At 40.8% G+C, this 20570-nt stretch overlaps 1 protein-coding gene across 3 annotated transcripts in view; it reads left to right on the top strand.

The window, feature by feature from the left end:
• The first annotated feature begins 298 nt into the window (after positions 1-298).
• POC1A (POC1 centriolar protein A) overlaps positions 299-20570 on the top strand; it is a 163425-nt gene continuing 143153 nt past the window's right edge. The window contains exon 1 of one of the 3 annotated variants that reach the window (XM_029599472.1): positions 299-655. Coding sequence is in view for 1 of the 3 variants with exons in the window: in XM_029599469.1 (XP_029455329.1) it covers positions 641-655 (15 nt within the window). In the remaining 2 variants the exon portion in view is untranslated. The remainder of the gene's footprint in view (positions 656-20570) is intronic. The other 2 variants (XM_029599471.1, XM_029599469.1) reach the window with 2 other exon arrangements.

Below are 20570 nucleotides of genomic sequence, written 5' to 3'. Positions count from 1 at the left end.
TAATTAAAGGTGTTAGGCTATAATTCTAAATGGAAGACTGAGTTAAGAAGACATTCTAAGGAAACAAAATCTCCCGAAAACGCAGCGCAAATACACATTTTTTTTGCATGACACACACTCACCAACACATAAACTGCAAGTTTTCTCTCTTTCTATAAATAAAAATAGGAGACCGCTCTGCGGCCGTAAAATATAATAAAGGTTAAAGGCTCTAGATAGAAAGATGACACGTCAGGTAACGTTCTGTGACGCTACCCTGCACGTATTTTACGGCGCCCAACTAACTCAGTTCCGGTCCTTCTCTTTTCAGCGCAGCCGCACAATGGACTTAGGAGTAGCTTTAACTATCTTTCTGTCGGTGGACAAAGGGGAAAAAAAAAAAAATCCTCTTGCGACGTTTCCTTTAAGACCAGAACGCCGTTGCTAGGGCGGCCATAGAGGCGCGGAAACTGAATTGTGTATGTGGAGGCTTGGTTAGGCCGGATTTCGGGACATCTTGAACTGTGGCACAAGTGGGCTGAGGAGCCCCGGACTCTGAGTAATTGCGGCGCGAGAGAAAGGAGTGGACCACGGCCTGAACGCTTTCGGCAGTGTTTTCGTTATTTGAAGTTTGCGGGGCTGAGCTGGCGCTTTGGGCAGGATGACTTCCGCTTTGGTAAGTGCCTCCGGTGGTCCTATTTCTGAACGATGCTGCCTTTTTCTAGTCGACCGTTGTCTGTGCGTGAGCAGGCCGGTTGTTTGCTGTCCAGTACCCACGAACCAAGATGCCATTTAAAGACATTTTCTTATGTGCTTCCAGAATCTCTTAGATTACGTTTTTAGGTTCCCTGATGCTATTCCACCTTATCATGCACATTCCTATTTATTTATTTCAGATTTTTATATTCCGCTTTTCGGCACTTCAAAGCGGATTACATTCAGGTACTATAGGTATTTCCCTATCCCCAGAGGGCTTACAATCCAATTTTGGAGGGTAAAGTGACTTCTCTTATAACACAGAATAGACCTTCATATATGATATTATGTCATGCGTTTTGAAGTCTTCCTTTCAGATTAAGTGACACCATGTAAACTAAAAGCTTAATGAGCCACATTTAAATTTAAGAGATGCTGCCTAACAGTTGTAGAAAAGGTTACATGATGATTTCCAGGAGATTTTTGGAAGCCTTTGTACTTTGTAAATGAACCAACAAGGTTGTCAGCTTATTTTTACGGTTAAATTCACATATAGGATAGTTCTAGTTCCTGATGTGAACTTAATTTAAGTTATTTTCTACTTTTTTGAGCAACCAGTGCTACAAGGTGAATTATAACTCAGTTAAACATATATAACTTCATCCTGAGACATCTTAATCCCAAACCCAGCACAAAATTAACTTAATAAAAACTCAGTAGTTCAACAAAATAAAAAGTTACATAGTAAATGTTGGTAGCTGAAGTCTGCCCAGCAAGGTGTTTAGGGTTGTAACAGCTGCTCTGTGCAGGTTACCCTAAGGAGGTCCCATCCATAATAGCATCATAGACCCTATATTCCTAACTATGCTATGCTCACTGACATTCTAAAAATGCAGTCTCACTGACATTAATGCACATTAAGACTCTAGCAGAGCTATCTTAGATAATACCTGAATCATAGCCAGCTTGAATCTTGAGCAGCCCTAAATAGCCAGGTTTTTTTCTAATTATGGCAAAACTGCATGTAATTCTCTTATTTTCAACTTCTTGGGGAGTGAGTTCCAAAAAGTAGAGCCCGCTCCTGAAAAGGTCCTTGACCTATTCTAGCAGGAGGGACATCAATTTCACTTTGATTGGACAGCAGTATTCTGGAGCTGATATTAACTTTTTTTTTTTCTATGAGGTAGGCTGTCCTAAATTATTATAGTCCCTTCACTTGGTTAGAGCCAAATTGGTGCAGGGGACACACTCAGGCCCAAGTTCTAGCTCTCTTGCATCAGTTCTTTCAACCCAGGACATAGATTCTCTCAATTTGGAGGCTTAACCTCCAAGACATAGCAGGGGGATAAATTCAATCTCTTTTTAGGAACCTTTTCTCTCTCGCTCAGTCCTATGGTTGTATTCACTGTTTGTTGTCCCTGCTGCTGTGACCACCCCCAGCCCTAAAAAGCACACTGGACACTTGAGTGGAGTGTTCTAGAATCAAAACTTTACTGTAAAAATGCTCTTAATCAAATCAGCTGGTACTCTTCAATTAATCCTCATATCAAGTGCACTTCTGCACTTACTCCTGCTCATCTAACAGGCATTAGGTAAAACCCAGTCCTTCAAGTGGAGGAAAATGGGCTCCTAGTGTGTGTATTGGGGTCTCCTGTTGTTCTTCTGATGTTAAATTGGACCTTTTGGTGGAAAGTCCACTTTGTAGCAAAAATAAAATCTTTTCTCCTCTTCCTGGGCAGGAATGTGACAAAAATTCTTCCCAATCAAAAACAGGAACAAAATATTCTCCAACACAAATTCCTTCTTTCTCTTCTGGCAAGGAAACTGCGGTCCCTCCCCATTTTGTAGAATAGGAGTACATGTCCTCTTTTTCTTGCCCTCCTCCAGGCAAGAGAAGAGGGTGGAATCCTTCCAAAGGCAGGAGCAGGAATCCACAGAAAAATCTCTTCACAAGATAAAGTGCTACAACTGAGACAATCATGAAATTGTTAGCAAGTGTTTGTGATAGCTATAAAATTTTATGCTGATTATCTCCAATTCTTCATTCGGCTGCACCTTTCTTGGAGTCACACTAGAACATTTGCAATCTGTATGTCTTCAATCAAGCAATGGTTACATTATAACAAATTTACAATATGTCAAAAACCTGAATTTTTGCTGATCCAACTACCACATCCTGTGTTCCATTGTCACCCTATCTTCGAAAATTTGACTTTTTCTATTAAAGACCTTATCAAAAGTCTTTGGGTTTGGATCGACCCACCTACCTTTCATTTCATACCCAAATTAAAGCTATAATTAAATCAGGGTTCTACAAGTTGCATGTTCTTGCAGGGTTAAGACACTTAACTGCACAAATGTGATTTTCACACAGTGTTCCAAGCTTCAATCTTCCTGCTGTTAGATTATTGCAATGCTCTTTATTTGGGTCTTCCATTGCTCTCTTTGCATTGTTTGCAAATTTTTAAACTCTATTGCATGTCTTCTTTCTGGGGTCAAATGCTGTGAACTCATAACTTCTACACTTGTTGATTTGTACTGGCTTTCCAATATAGCAGAGAATTGTTTATAAAATCGGGATGACCCTATTTAAACTGATGAATTCAAGCTTGTACCCATGGGCTAATGCTTTCTTGAAAAAATATCAACCATCTCGTCTGTAAGATCCTCATAGCGTGGGCTGCTTGATGTGTCTTCAGTCAGAGCCACTCGCCTCACAGTGACAAGAGAATCTGCTTTTTCTGTAGCAGTGCCTTGTCTCTGGAATACTCTCCCAATAGAACTTAGAATGAGTGATTATTTAAAGAAATTCAGATTTTCACTGAAAAGTTTTCTGCTAAAACAGGCTTTTGGGTAGGGACATTCGCAGTGTCTCCTCTCCTGCAAAAGGTCAGCAATTCTTGCGGCCCCCCCCCCCCCCCATGGTTTCAGTGAACTATGCCTCCAGCAATTGTGACTAATGAACGTCCATATTTTTGTTTGATTTTTTTTTTTGTTTCACATTTTCTTGTATTTATTTTATGTGAATGTTTTTATTTTGTACATCACTTAGGCCTTAAGTGTTAAGCGATTTTAAATAAATTTTAATGAAATGAGACAAACCCTGCCAGACCAGTTGGGCCCAAAGCCAGGGAACTGCCTCCTTCCTCTCTTTTGTGTCAGTTGGTGGTGCCTAAAATGTGAGCTACTCAACTGTGTGTCGTCCTCTAAAATCAACCAAAAAAGTACCACACCAATTTCCTTCTCTGCTTGCTCTTATACAGATTGGTTGACCAATTCAAGCAGCCTCACTGGAAGTTCCTATCAAGGATGGTCTGCTGCCTCCTATGTCATAACTTAGAGCTTAAGCTATGGGCCTCTAATTTATTTATTTATTTATGTATTTTTAATTTTTATATACCGGAATTCCTGTATGCAATACAAATCAGTCCAGTTTACAAGTAATGAAAAGGTTGCCCTGGTCTGGGAAGTTAGACTGGGGTTTTTTACATAGAACATAGAACAATAACAATCAACTATTGAACATTATTACAAGGAACAGTGAAAGTAACAATAGTATTTAACAAACAGATAATATTATTATAACATTATTTGTGTTCACATTTTACAAGGAACTTTAGTAGCGTATATAGTCTGCAAGTAATCGGTTAAATAATATAATATGAGAAGGATGACTTAAATAAATAGATATTGCGAATAATCAAGTCCGTGTATGAATTTGAGTGTCAGTGTGTTTGTGACACCTTGCAATGGTTGGATCTGAAAGACAGGAGGAGGTGCCTAGTTACACTCTGGGAATTGGAACGCTTGCCTGAAGAGCCAGGTTTTTAACCTTTTTTTGAACTCTGGTAGGTTGGGTTCGAGTCTTATGTCTGGTGGGAGCGCATTCCATTGATGTGGTCCCGCAGTGGATAGTGCTCTTTTTCTTAGCGTTGATTTGGCGGGAGCTGCGACTAATGTGCCTTTGTAGGCGCTTCTGATGGGTCTGGCCGATGAGTGTAGGCGAAGTTGAGTTTGTAGAGATATAGGTGCGACGTTATGAATTGTTTTATGGATAATGGTTAAGGTTTTATATATGATTCTCTGTTTGATGGGTAGCCAGTGGAGGTAGCTCAAGATGGGGGTAATATGGTCTCTTCTATTAGTGTTAGTTAGGATTCTGGCTGCGGCGTTTTGTACCATCTGTAGGGGTTTGATGCTGTTGGAGGGGAGGCCCAGTAAGATTGAGTTGCAGTAATCAAGTTTCGAAAAAATAATGGATTGAAGAACGAGGCGAAAGTCATTGAAGTGAAGGAGTGGCTTTAGTTTCTTTAGGACCTGTAGTTTAAAGAAGCAGTCCTTGGTGGTTGTGTTTATGAATTTTTTAAGGTTAAGTTGATTGTCAAGCCAAGTTCCTAAATTCCTGACGTCTGCAGAGAGCTCCATGTTTAAAGATGTGGTTTGTGCCAGACTAGGTGGGTGGTTGTTCGGGTTGTGTGAGATTAGTAGCAGCTCTGTTTTGCTGGAGTTTAGAATCAGGTTTAGGCTGGAGAGTAGTTGTTTAATTGGTTTAAGACAATTCTCCCAGTAGACGAAGGTTTTTTGAATTGATTCTGTGATGGGGATTAGGATCTGGATGTCGTCTGCATAGAGGTAATGAGTAAGCTTGAGTTGAGATAGCAAATGGCAGAGGGGGAGGAGGTAAATGTTGAACAGGGTAGGGGAGAGGGATGAACCTTGTGGTATGCCTTGGTCTGATAGGATGGGGTCAGATTCCTTGTTGTTGATTCTGACCTTGTAAAACCTGTTGGATAGGAACGATTTGAACCAACAGAGGGCTGTGCCTTTGATTCCTATGTTTGATAGTTGTTCTAGGAGTTGTGAGTGATTTACCGTGTCGAACGCTGAAGATAGGTCTACTAGGACCAGTAAGAATGACTGTTTTTTCTCCCGGTTCAAAAGTAAATTATCAGTGAGGGAAAGCAGAAGGGACTCTGTGCTTCGAGATTTGCGAAAACCATATTGTGCCGGGGAAAGAATGCTGTGCTCCTCGAGGTATTCGGAAAGTTGTTTATTTACCGCTTTTTCCATCAGTTTGGAGATCAGGGGCAGGTTTGCAATGGGTCTGTAGTTGGCTGGGTCCATGGGTGATGCAGTTGGTTTTTTCAGTAGGGGTTTGAGGATTGCAAGTTTTAGCTGATTAGGAACTGTGCCCATGGCTAAGGAGGTATTGATGATTTCTGCAATAGGTTTTGCGACGGTGCTAGAGATGGCAGTGAGCAAATTAGTAGGGAGTGGGTCCGAGGGATGTGCCGATGGTTTAATTTTTTTAAGTAAATTTTCAATCTCCATGGCTGATGTGGGCTCGAATGACTCTAGTCTAGAATTCAGAGTGAGTTGGTATGTGCTATGAGGTGTTGGAAGCGTTTGGTGGGTTGTAAGGGAGACTTAGGGGGTTTCTACATTATGAAGAGCATCTAAGGCGAGGCATAATAATTTGAATTTTTTACAGAAGTAAATGGGGAGCCAGTGTAAAACAAAAGAGAGATGGCTCTATCTTATTTAGAACTATTGGGTCACGATCTTGGCTGCTGTTTTCTGTACAACTTACAGCCTGGCTATTATATTTTTCAGGAGACCAACATATGTTGAGTTTCCATAGTCTGTTTCTCAGTGAATAACTCACTCAAAGGGAAGCTCTGCAGCCAGATGATCTGGAAAACCACACATCTAAAATCAGCTTCCAGACAAAAGATTCCTTCTGCAAGTTGGGGTGTGCTCAATCGGTCTCCCTCATGAGTAGCTGTACTATGTTTTTCAGTCTGGCATCAATACTATAAATAAATAGAGGTAAAGCCAAAATGGCTACCTGGGGACGATTTGTAGTATTTTGAGCTTCTTTGACTTTCTTACATGGTATGTACTGCCTTCGCTTTGTAATTCATTACCTATTACCAATTTGTTTTTACTTTCTGTATTTCGTTTTTGATTTATTTCTTTCAGTTGCTCAGACGTCAAGCTTTAATTTTTTTTTTTTTACATGGTTATTGACTAGGTATGTTTTTATATCACCTTGAGTTTATTTTAAATAGCCTATGTGTGGTGTTCTGGATCCTTTTTATCCTTACCTCTTTCTCTATTTATAGTTTTGGGCTCTTGTCCCTCCCGACACGGTCCATGTCAGGGGACCAACGTTTGTCTCATTTCTATACCATTGCCTATTAAGCTATTGTGTTGCTTGGCACCTATCACATTAACTGAAGTTTCATTTGAAGTCTAAGGATCCTTATGCGTACCTGCACTACACTTTGTGTTTGCATCATTGTGTGTACTGCTTCTCTTCTCCTCCTTCAGTTTTGCTATTGCATTAGAAACGCAGAATCTGTAATAATGGTTTACAGTGGATCTGAAGGAAATATAACTGCATAAATCTCTTGCTCTTTGCCTTGCCAGGGCACTTCTGTCATCCAGCACCTCAAACTGATTGGGGGCATGACATTAGGAGCTCAAAGGGGAATATGTGATCTGAAGGAAGTATTTACTAGGGATGTACAATCATTTTCCCCGAATTAGGCAATGTCAATGAAATTGCCTAATTCAGAATGGTTCGAGAGAACTGAAAAATGATTGAATTTTTTTCTGAAATTTTGGAAAAAATTCATTTTTTAGTTAGTGCATGTTAACCTGGCGGAGTTAGCACGCACTAACCCGAAAAGCGGGGCCCCCGGGAACCCCCCCCCCCCCAACCAATGGAAAAATGAAATTCGTGTGTGTGTGTGTGTCTCAAACGAAGCCCGACATGACATTTTTACCCGAAGCACATCTCTAGTATTTACCATACAAGTGTAATTCCCCCCCACCCCCCTTTTTTTTCCCCAGAGGTCACCTTCATGGACTGTTGTTTCCTTCTGCTGTCCTGGATCTCAGGGATCACTACTCTGGGACCAGAAGTTCATCTGGGAGGTCCAGGGAAGACTTACCTAGTTTCCACAAAGTCCACTGTTCACATCAGGAATTGGTTCCAAGCGAAAGTTTGGAGTAAATCCGAAAAGAGACAGACAATCGGATGAATCTTGTAACTTGACTGGACACTGTCGATTTAAAACAACTCCTTCAGCAAATTCCAAAACTTCACGGAGTAGGAAGGAGCCCATTTGCAGATACATCAAGCCCCTAATCCTTCAAGGAAATGTATTCATTATACAGCTCACTGTGCTGCAGTTGTCCCAGAAATAATTCTACTCTTTTCCTTGAGGGGATTCTTATCTTGATAGGCTCCACAACCTTAACTGGCAACTTGGAATTGCTTCTGTTCCTTGCTACACCAACCCTGGATGCCTCAGAAGCCCTTTCTATTCCCAAGACTCCTGAGAACAACACCACTGGGTACTTGGGGAGCACCGTATATAGATTCTCAAACCTTACCCATCCCCACATTTAGGGAATATACCTTCTCCCTTATCTCATTTTTTTACAGCACCAACTCTCATATCCTCCTATGCTCTCCCTTCTTTAACCAGGAAGGGTAATTCTATAGCTTCTGTAGTTTGCATGAGCTCTGAAACGGCATGACCTCATCCCTCTCAATACCCCTCCTTACAGGGGATTTTTGCAGAGAGCAAAAGTTCTGCACTTCACACAGAACCTCTAAACTTTGAGTGAACCCTGGACTGCAGGAGCCATCCAGAAAGCTTTAGAACCTTTTGAAGAACACTAGTAACCCTGAGTAGGATTACACAAGCTTTGCAGTTTTCAAATTTTATTTATTTATTTATTTATTTATTTATTTATTTAACACTTTTCTATACCGACATTCATGAATAGATTCATATCAAATCGGTTTACATGGAACATGGGGTAAACCATTTAACAAGAAGCAAAAATTACATATAACAAGGAGAAAGAACTTGGGGGGCTAGGGAAGCCGGAAAACAAAGGACAGCATAACTAAGTGTGAAAAACGTAACGCTGAGACTAGGCAGGGCGTCTAGTCAGGTAAGCGGAGTCTGATTCGGAGGTATATTGACGGTTTAGAAAAATTAGGGGGAGGCTTGAAGGAAAAGCCAAGTCTTAAGTTTACACAGCTTCCAATGAATAAGCCGTGCTACTTTGTTGTGCCTCTCTGTATACAGGCCTTCTGACATCACATCCGGCAACGAGATGTGTAACTGTTTCCAGTTCTGCTCTGCAGAATCTGCATTTGTACATTTTATCATTCTTTTCGATGCTGGCTAAACCATCTCATCTGCAGTCTACTATCCTGTGCTATAGTTACCAGTCTCTCATCCAGAGGTTTCAATTCACCTCTTCTCGACCATTGCTGTGCCGTTACTAAGTTTTCTCCCATTCTGTGTCTATGGAAAAAAAAAAAGCTTAGTTAATAAGGTCCCAAATTAGAAATAGCTAAAGGATCCATTTGTAAACATCAACCAGCTCTCTTTCTGATGGTAGGGATACTTAGCTGTATTTACCTCTGATTTGGAGATCACATCGTGTAATTACTGCTGTAAATCTATTTTGTGTCCACCTATACATGATATAATTTTGAAACGGAAACATATTGGCAGACGTTTACTCAATATTGTGCACTTGTAACTCTGCAATTAAACAGGTATGACATCAATGTCACTTTAAGATTATTTAAAATTATTTATATCCCGCACCCTCTGAATAGTTTGGGGTGGGTTATGGTTTTAGTACATAACAAAATCATATTGATTTAAAACCAAACCAATCAAAATCACAAATAGACAGTGATACGGACTATCACATAATCAACACCAGATAGCCCTGAGTCAAATAACAAAACAAGGGCTAATCTGTGATCTTGAAAGCGCCGAGTTGTAGAGGCCCTAATCCCCTTATTGCATAAGGGGGATTAATTAGCGCCTATACAACCCGCGTCCAACTGAGGGTTATACAGTGCGCTTGGCTGAGCGCAATGTATGGCATCGGCCCCAGAGTTTGTAAAGAAACACTTGGAGGACATTGCATGCAAATAGGAGGCTTTTTGGTTTCAGATCAAAGTGGAACCTTGTATTGTGTAGCTATAATATGGGTTGCTGTTCCCTTTGTGCATCACTTTGCATTTGTCCACATTAAATGTCATCTGGATGCTCAGTCTCCCTGTCTTGCAAGGTCCTCTTGTGATTTAACAATTTTGAATAAGTTTGTATCATTGGCAAATTTGATCACCTTATTCCCATTTCTAGGTCATTTATAAATATGAAAAAGTAGTGGTCCTAGTACAGATCCTTGGGGTACTCCACTGTTTACCTTTCTCCACTGAGAAAATTGACCACTTATTGGTATTCCACTTCTCTGGCACTTTAAAGCAGATTACATTCAGGTACTGTGGGTATTTCCCTGTCCCTGGAGAGCTCACAATCTAACGGGCCGGTACAGTAAAAAACGCGGGAGAGTGGGCGAGCGCCCGCTCTCCCGGTGCGCACACAGGCCACACTCCTGTGTGTGCGATACAGTAAATCAATTCAAATTAGGCCCGGTGATTAAAAAAGAGACGCTAGGGACACTAGCGTGTCCCTAGCGCCTCTTTTTGGACAGGAGCGGCGGCTGTCAGCGGGTTTGACAGCCGACGCTCAATTTTGCTGGTTTGGTTCTCGAGCCCGCTAACAGCCACGGGTTTGGAAACCGGACGCCGGCAAAACCAAGCATTCGGTTTTCAACCCGCGGGCCTATTTCAAATTTTTTTTTTTTTTTTTTTTTTACTTTTTAAAACTTTTGAGACCTCCGACTTAATATCTCCATGATATTAAGTTGGAGCGTGCACTTTCCCGGTGCCCGGAGAAATTAGCGCCTACCTTTTGGGTAGGCGCTAATTTCTAAAAGTAAAATGTGCGGCTTGGCTGCACATTTTACTTACTGAATCGCGCGGGAATACCTAATAGGGCCATCAACATGCATTTGCTTGTTGCGGGTGCTGTTAGGTTCGGGGGGGGGTTGGACGCGCTATTACCCCTTACTGAATAAGGGGTAAAGCTAGCACGTTGAAAACGCACGTCCAAATGCCAGCTAACAGTGCGCTCCATCGGAGCGCACTGTACTGTATCGGCCTGTAAGTTTGTACTGAGGCAGCTCGTACCACGAGACCAACCCCGTGGCAGCAGGAGATGTTTGGATAAACATGACTCTTGGTGCCCACCCCACAACTCTGCAGGCTGCCCTGGAGCCTGTGCTGTGGTGACTGAAGAGAGAGAGAGAGAGAGAGGATGTGGTGGCCGCCATTGGACTTCATCTTGCTGGCAGCTGAAGAAGAGGCCCTGGCACTGTTTGTGTATGTGTGGCTGGGTGAGAGCCTGTGAGTTTGATGTGTGTATGACTCGTGGGTGGGTGGGTGAGAGCCTGGGTGTGTATTTATAGGTTGGTAAGAGCCTGTCTGTGTTTGGGTGGAGGGGTATGGAGGAGAGCCGGTGTGAGGAAGTGGGAGCTTTTGTGTGTGAGCATAAATTTTATATAGCTCTCCATCCCCAAAACCACAACAATTTGAGTGGCTGGAAATCAAAAGATTCCAGGTATGAAGAGAAGGGGATTTTTAAAATCCTTATTAGTTTCATTGTTGGATGTTTGATATATTTGCTGTTTTGAAACATTTTATTGGTATTTTGGGCAATCTTATAAATATTTTTCTGAGAGTTTAATTATTGGATGTACTTTTCATCAATTATTTTAAATATTCTTTTTCTTTTTATATTTCTTTTTGTTTGTTGGTCTATTATTTTGCCTTTGGTAAGGGTCTGTTTGTTCTGTTTGTATGATTGAAGTGAAGGATTCTGTGGTGTATAGCTTCTGTGTAGGGGTCTTATAGCAGTCTATCTTGTTCTGTTTTCAATAGAAGGTGCATTGATTTTCTAAGGCCTGATGAAATATTTGCAGTGCTGCTCTTTCCTGGGTAAGATGTCCTGGAAGTTATTGTTTTGATACGGCAGACTTGTCTCTTGGGGTAAACTGTATGCTTTGCAGGCTGTGATTAGTTTTTATTGGATCTATAAAAGTATTGTCCAAAAATACTGTAGGTGCGTTATTGAGACAATACAGGACCCGTCTTTATATTTGAGTGTCTCTGATCTGACATCTGAAGAAGGGACTTAGGTAGTTTTAAAAGCTTTTGTACAATATTTTTAGGTATTTTTTTTCATTTTACAGGTATTTTAGGCAGTCTGGCTTGTTTTATTTCCTAAATAGGTGTATTGGTATGTTAGAGCCTGATGTAATATTTGCAGTGTTGCCTTTCCGTAGGTAGGATTGTAGTTTGAGTGCTGCAGTTAGTGCTATATTTGGTATGGGAGGTTTACTATATTGTAATTGTTCACTGCTTTTTGAGGCCCAAACCCACATCCATTACATGGAACATAAGAAAATGCCATACTGGGTCAGACCAAGGGTCCATCAAGCCCAGCATCCTGTTTCCAACAGTGGCCAATCCAGGCCACAAGAACCTGGCAAGTACCCAAAAACTAAGTCTATTCCATGTAACCATTGCTAATGGCAGTGGCTATTCTCTAAGTGAACTTAATAGCAGGTAATGGACTTCTCCTCCAAGAACTTATCCAATTCTTTTTTAAACACAGCTATACTAACTGCACTAACCACATTCTCTGGCAACAAATTCCAGAGTTTAATTGTGTGTTGAGTAAAAAAGAACTTTCTCCGATTAGTTTTAAATGTGCCCCATGCTAACTTCATGGAGTGCCCCCTAGTCTTTCTACTATCTGAAAGAGATGCGGCGACCAGAATTGTACACAGTATTCAAGGTGCGGTCTCACCATGGAGCGATACAGAGGCATTATGACATTTTCCGTTTTATTCACCATTCCTTTTCTAATAATTCCCAACATTCTGTTTGCTTTTTTGACTGCCGCAGAACACTGCACCGACAATTTCAATGTGTTATCCACTATGACACCTAGATCTCTTTCTTGGGTTGTAGCACCTAATATGGAACCCAACATTGTGTAATTATAGCATGGGTTATTTTTCCCTATATGCATCACCTTGCACTTATCCACATTAAATTTCATCTGCCATTTGGATGCCCAATTTTCCAGTCTCACAAGGTCTTCCTGCAATTTATCACAATCTGCTTGTGATTTAACTACTCTGAACAATTTTGTGTCATCTGCAAATTTGATTATCTCACTCGTCGTATTTCTTTCCAGATCATTTATAAATATATTGAAAAGTAAGGGTCCCAATACAACAGGACATCACTGTGAAGCATTGCTCATTTTGTATGTAAGCTGTGGAAGTATTTCTAGCTGAATACCAGCTATAAAGAAAGGACAAACTTGGATTCCCGTGTTTCTCAACTCTGTCTCCTTTGACCCAAAGGCACTTGGATTACCAGTGGCTAAATGCACCATCTCCAGCTGGATAGCGCAGTGCATCAAATTCTGTTACGACAAACAGAAACTACAACTACATTCAGAGCCTAAAGCTCACCAAGTCAGAGCAGTAGTAGCCTCATTGGCACACCTAAAGAATGTGCAACCCATAGATATTTGTAAGGCAGTTACATGGTCATCGCTTCATACCTTCACATCTCGCTACTGCCTTGACCAACAAGCAGCCACTGATGCGAAGATAGGGCAAGCCATCCTGCAATCTCTATCCACTTGTATTCAGTGACTGCCACAGGATCCAAGATCACGTACGAACATATATATTATGAACAACATGATCGGGAGCGTGGGACTCCCATGACAGATTGGCTAATTCAGCCCTGCTATCTACGGAAACACCGTTTACGGTAACAAACTTGCTTTTTTACCCCTTATACAGTAAGGGGTAATAGCGCGTGTCAAACACGCGGCCAATCTCCGCCCCCGAAACTAATAGTGCCCGCAACAAACAATGCATGTTGATGGGCCCATTAGTTATTCCTGCGCGATACAGAAAGTAAAATGTACAGCCAAGCCGCACATTTTAATTTCGGGCTGGCACTGGGGAAGTGTACAGAAAAGCAGAAAAACTGCTTTTCTGTACACCCTCCGACTTAATATCATAGCTCAATTTTGCTGGCGTCAGTTTTCTGAACCCGTGGCTGTCAGCGGGTTCGAGAACAGATACTTGTAAAATTGAGCATCGGCTGTCAAACCCGCTGACAGCCACTGCTTCTGTCAAAAAGGAGGCACTAGGGACGTTTTAGTGTCCCTAGCGCCTCATTTGCATGCGGGCCGATACTGAATTGCACGCCTAGGACACTGGCTGCTCGCCGGCTCTCCTGAGCTGCTTTCTGTATCGGCCTGAAAGAGCAGATTCTTTCAAAACAGCTGATGAATGGAATATCCATTTCAAGACTTTCTAGATACCAATAAAATATTTCAAAACATCAGACACAAAGGTCCAATAATGAAAAATAATGATACAAAAAATGTTTTGCTCTGATACCTGGGAACATTTTGATATTCAGGTGCCCTGAGATTGTTTTGAATTAGCAAGAGGAGGGATGGTTTGCTTGCAACTCTCTCGCTCGCTCACATATACACATGCTTTTTCTCTCTCACTTATATAGGCTCTTAATTACACATTTACACACATGCTGTTTGTCTTTTCACGCTTACATACACAGGCTTTGAATCACACACATACATGCTGTCTTTTTCTCTCACACACAGGCTCTCAATTATATACTCACATGCTCCCTCATCTAAACCAGCTCTGTCCCACACAGACACACATGCGCTCTCTCTCTCTTACTTATACACACAGGCTCTTAATCATACATACACATGCTCTCTCTCACACACAAATACTCTTTCACATATACAGGCTCTCAATCATTCACATACATTCTGTCTCACTGGCGTGCACACACTCAGGATCTCAAACATATACTTGCTCATTCACTCACTCCCCCCCCCCCCCCCCCCCCCCCCCCAACTAGCGGAAGCAACAGCCTCCTCCACTTCCAACTCTAAAGGCAGCAACAATCTCCTTCATTTTCAGCCTTCGCAGAGAAAGGAGTCCCATCGGCCGCGGGGGTTGATGTTGTTCCTCATTTTACTCTGAGCTGCACTGCTCATCCTTCAGGCCGCGCCTCTCTTCTTTCCTTCGGGCCGATACTGAGCGCACTAGCATGGTCTCTTCTTCCCGTGCCCTGGGATGGTCATAGTTTGTCTTGAAAGCCACTCATAAAGCAGGTCACACTCTAGCTAAATTTGCTAATACAAGTAATTCCCTAATCAATACCTCACACACAATATTGCCTTGGTCTGATCATCAATTAATAAACGAATATAGCCTTCATCAACCAAACCCTTAATAGAATTGACAATAAGCTTACTTTTAACTTCAGGGAAAAGATAGAAATGGAAGTACTTGCTGAAGCAATAGAAAAGACGATCCATGAACTAAATCAGACCAATCTATCATCTGCTTTTGAGTCCTGGGATAAGTTAGCCAATGACAAAGCTGAAAACCTCAGACCTGTCCAGACAAAACCTATTAAAGATAGGAACAACTTCAAGCAAAAGAAGCCCTGTTACAATGATTAATTAAGAAGCACCAAACAGAAACTTAGAAAATTAGTGAAACAATGGAGGAAATGCCTATTTGTGGAATCTCTAGAAAAATATACATTTTTTCTTACTAAAATAATGTACACTAACCAATAAAGGAAAAATTGCTTTGCTAAGCAAATTCAGTTATAATTCCAAACTGCTCTTTGAGACGGTTAAACATTTAATTAAAGACTCGACATCATCCATCTTGATAAACTATTTATTTTTTTATTTTTATTTTAAACTCTTTTCTATACCATCGTTAAGCTAGAAGCCGTCACAACGGTTAACAATAAGGCACTTAAAATAATGTTGCTTAACTGTTATTTTAACCTCTAGTCAGGTGCCTGTAAGGTATAAGATGCTAGGTGAGGTATGTTTAGGTTTATCAGGTCTGTTCAAAATGATTAATAATCTAGATGTTATCTATTACTGCTTAAAAGTAAAAAAAAAATAAAATACTCATGAGTCAAAGCACAAACTCATCACTTTCTACAATTCTTTAGATTCTATTCTCCATTCTCTTTGTGGTATGCTTGTTTAAATAGCCATGTTTTTAGGTTCTTTTTGAATAGTTTGATGTCTTTTTGCAATCTGATGGCATGGTGTTCCATAATGTAGGCCCTGCTAATGATAGGGCTCTATCCCTTACTTGAGTTAGTCTTGCTGTTTTAACGGAGGGAATAGTTAGTAATGCCTTGTTTGCGGATCTTAGGTTCCTGTTGGGTACGTGTACTTTCAGTGCAGTGTTTTAGCCATTCTGTTTTTTTCGACATGGATTAATTTATGTATGGTACATAGTGATTTATATTGTATTCTCTGTTCAATGGGTAGCCAGTGTAGTTCAATTAGGGTGTCAGTGATATGGTCCCTTCTACTTTTTCCAGTCAGAATTCTTGCCGCTGTGTTTTGCAGTATCTGGAGTGGTCTAATTGTTGTGTATGGTAAACCCATGCGTAGGGCATTACAATAGTCAGTGCTTGCAAAGATTAATGCTTGTAGCACCGATTGGAAGCTGGCTGTTGTTAGCATGGTTTTAATCTCCTTAGAGCCCTATGTTTGTTGTAACCTTCTCTTATTTTAACTATAACTTCACAAAGGCCTCCTGCAATGAATATGCCACCACACTCATTGACAAAGTTTAATAAGTTGAAAAAACAATTCAAGATCAGTTCTCCAACAAAAACACCTGAAGAATCAATACATAGTGAAGTAGTCCACATTCGACAGAGTATCGAAACTGGAAATCAATCAAATCATTGCTAAAATTAAACCTGCTACTTACGTGACTCTGCTACTCTGTAACAAGTACACCATGTTATCACTCAGACATTTACAACCTTAACTAACCATTCACTATCAGAAGGAATTATACCACATGAATTAAAACAAGTGGTGATAAAGCAGATTCTTAAAAAAAAAGAGAGTGGTAGAACTGATTGGGTCAACTATCGTCCAATATCCAACTTGCAGTTTCTAGCAAACGTTCTCGAGAAAGCAGTGTTATGCCAACTTGTAAATCACCTGAAAGATCAAAATATTCTCTACCCAAATCAATTTGGATTTAGGAAACATCACTCCTTTCATTAACAGACTCTGTTTCACGATTACTTGACGCAGGTGAATCTTATTGCCTTATGCTAATTTGTCCTAACAGCCACCTTTGACACTGTGGACCATAACATATGCCATCAGATGAGATACATAGGGAATGACGGCATAGTTGTCAGTTTACTTCATTTCTATCGAACAGAACATTTTGTCAAACTGGGCAACCATATATCTGACACTTTCCAATGCGATACAGGGGTTTCGCAAGGCTCAGCCCTCTCAGCAACATTATTCAATATTTACATGCTCCTACTGTGTAAATTATTGACAAATCTAGGAATAACTTTCTTCTTATATGCTGATGACTTACTTTTACATCCCACTCTCCAGATCATTTGAAAACAGCTTATATTTATCTACCTATATGAAAGCAATACAACACGAACTATCGCAACTTAAACTGACATCAAACCCTAAAAAGACTGAAATCATTTGGCTAAATAGAAACTCAACAGTTAAATCTGCCCTAGACCTGGGTAACTTTTCAAATTAATCCCTCCAATCAAGTACAAGGTTTAGGTGTACAGCTCAATGAGAACCTCACAATGAAAATGCACATCAGTAAATTAAGATAGGTTACACCAAGCTATGTATACTATATCGCCTGAAACTATTAACTTTTGCAGACTTCTGTATTGTATTGCAAACTTTAATCTTCTCAAAACTTGACTACTGTAACTCCTTACTACTAGGTCTTCCAGCAAGTCACTTAAAACCACTACAACTACTACAAAATGCTGCAGCAAGACTATTAAGATCTAGGAAATATGATTCCGTGCTGATAACACTACATTGGGTACCAGTACAATCCAGAATCTACTATAAAGTATTTACAATTTTCAACAACATTCACTTCAATAACACCGGCTTATTAGGAGTGACACTACAACCTTACAACCCTCAAACACTAAGATCTCAAAATAAAGGACTATTGTCTATTCTCACAATACGGTGCACACATCTGACGCAAATTAGAGATCGAGTGTTTTCAATAGCAGGTCCAAAACTCTGGAATTCCTTGCCCGAGGTGTTATGCATTCTACCAGAAAGAAAAAGATTTAAACGCAAACTAAAAACATGGCTATTCAAAAACGCATATATAATTTAACTTTAAAACATCAGAATACACAGAACCACAAAAATAAGGACAAAATAAAATAGAATCTTGAAGAACAAATCAAACGAGAGAATGGAAGATTCTCAAAACAACTCACGGACTATGACATGAAAACTATTTTGTTTGTAATTATCCTTACTCTTTGCCTCATGTACTAGATCAGTTTTAAAATGTACTAGTACATATATCAATTTTAATATATGTTAAATATGTTAATATGTTAAAAATGTACTAGTACATTTCTCTTGATATCAGTGCCTGACTGTGAATACCTCCTCTATAACTAACTTGTTTGTTGGCTGTGTTTTATAATTATGAATGTCAATTTGTAAACTGTTGTGATCTACACATGGAATGATGGTATATAAAATGTCTAAAACACATGAGATTTTCTGTCAGTAAGCAAGCTGAATTAGCCATTATGTCAATGATGGTCATCCGGCGGCACCAATGGACTCGCTCTCCTAGCTGGTAGAGGTTTGAGCTCCACGAAGTCTGTGCAGGAATTGTCTCATCAGCCTCCTCGGTCATTTTTTTTGTCTGAGCACAAATTACAAATTATTTTTCTTAAAACTTCTTAAATTAATTATTTTTCATCATTAATAGTTGCCTCACTTCCCCTGCAACACCCACAACAGCATATTTCAGTGCTACAAAAAAAAAATGTTGGGCTAGAAGAAGGGGATAGTGAGTAGATTGAAAAACTGAATCTGAGGAAAGGTGATATCCCTACTGATGACTCAGGCTGGAGCATGACCCAAAAAATTGCTATTCTTGTGGAAGGATGTCCCTGTGCTCCTACTGTTCCAGGGTGATTCGCATCAAGGAGCTGCATAAATCTCTTTTGAGTTGCAGCAGGTTCTCTTCCTGTAATGAAGTATCATCTGACTTGTCAGGGAAAGAGTTGAACAGGGTTTCTCAAAGACTTCCCTGTTGGCTCAAGCTTTCATCAAAGAAGTGGCAACACTCTGAGCCATTGGAGCCTACATTGAAGAAGCAGATGTACTCAAAACGCAATGCTGTGGTATTGGCACCATCAACGCAACCATTGTTGGGACAAGGTGCGTCAAAGCATCCTGCTACGCTGGTTTGGGATGACTGATGCGCATTCAGCCTGTGCAGTCTGCACATGGAAGCCTGCGAAGCGAGCAGCCCATGCTTTGATGCTCTCTGAGGCATCCATGAACTGCCCACATGGTGAATCCAGTGCTCTGATGCATGACACAATGATGCATAGTGCACATAGTGCAATTCCGATGCAGTTGACGCTTCCATTGACACATTCTTGCTCTGCGCAGACTTCCTCAAAGATCAATCAATGCTGTCAAAGCAGTTTCTTTCTAAAGCGTCCAGACGTTCCTCTTTATTGAAGATGTTGATGCATTAAGTTAAAGGCCTAGCTCATCAAGCTGCTCTACTACCATACCTATATGCAGCCCATCCAAGATCTACAGTGGAAGAAGTAGGGTTACCTCTGCCCCCTCTAATAACAGTCCTCACGCTATGTAGGTTACTTGAAGAGGATCTGCATTTGTAAACACTGGATCTGGTGTGTTCCATAATTCCACTTGCCTCCAACAAACTTGTTCAGATGCAGGAACCTATCCTACTCTCCAAAGAGGGTGTTATACCACCCATGCCAGGTCATCAAACACATCAGTCATTTGACCAGATAACAGGTTTGGTGTATAGTTTCTTCCCTGACCAAGGAGATAGAAAGAACTTTCCAGCCTCATACTCTCCACCATTACTGTAGTTTGATTCCTTGGACTGGAATCCAAATCTCCCCTCTTGGCCTGAACACATCATCAGAACAAGCAATTTGGGATTCTCCATCATTGCGCACACTAGCAGCGGAATCCAGTTCGTTGGAGGCAATGGACGAGGGCACATCCCCCCCTCAGGGGCCACCAGAAGAACCTCTTTGTTCTCCTTCTTCCTCATTGGCGTCCTGGATAAGTGAGCCCATGCCAGTAGGTTCAGATAAAGACTCTACATGGACAGACTCTTCTGACCCACTTCTGCATCATCCCAAACACCCTTTGCCACTGGAAGGTCTGTGGGAAAAGATGGCATCCGTAAAGAAAAAGACCCCACTCAGATTTACTTGGTCTTCTAATTCTGCACACCTCATCGGAGCCAATGGCTTTTCCAGTCCATAACACCCTCAATGTATTGCAAATGAGAATGTGGGAAACACCTATTTTGGGCATTCCTACAGTTAGGTAGTTTGACCTGATGTAGAGTTCAGACATCCCTGGGATTTGGCATTTAGTTGCCACACCAGTCATTTAGTAGTTGAATCTGCTATGATAAAATCGAAAAAGACAAGAATCCACTCATCTTTGTCACCAGTGAAGGATCATAGACTGCTTGACAACTTTGGCAAGAAAGTCTTTCAAAGCTACATGCTTGCTACTCTCATCACTATCCATGCGTTCTATATGGTGTATTATCTCTTCGACTGTATCCAGAAGCGTAAATTTCTTCTACAGTATACATAAGGTGGTAGCTATTATCTCCAATTGCTTTTAGATACAGAGGGCATCAGTCACCACCTTTGGTCTGAGTATGAGTGTTTGACTCAGTTTCACATACTTTCTCAGCCTCCATAAGGGTTCAACATATGATGTGACTGAGAGTGAGCAGCATACTTGAAGATATCCATG

Source organism: Rhinatrema bivittatum, chromosome 4 (genome assembly GCF_901001135.1).
Source record: "Rhinatrema bivittatum chromosome 4, aRhiBiv1.1, whole genome shotgun sequence".
Lineage (NCBI taxonomy): Eukaryota > Metazoa > Chordata > Amphibia > Gymnophiona > Rhinatrematidae > Rhinatrema > Rhinatrema bivittatum.
This window is presented reverse-complemented; position numbering and strand designations above follow the sequence as displayed.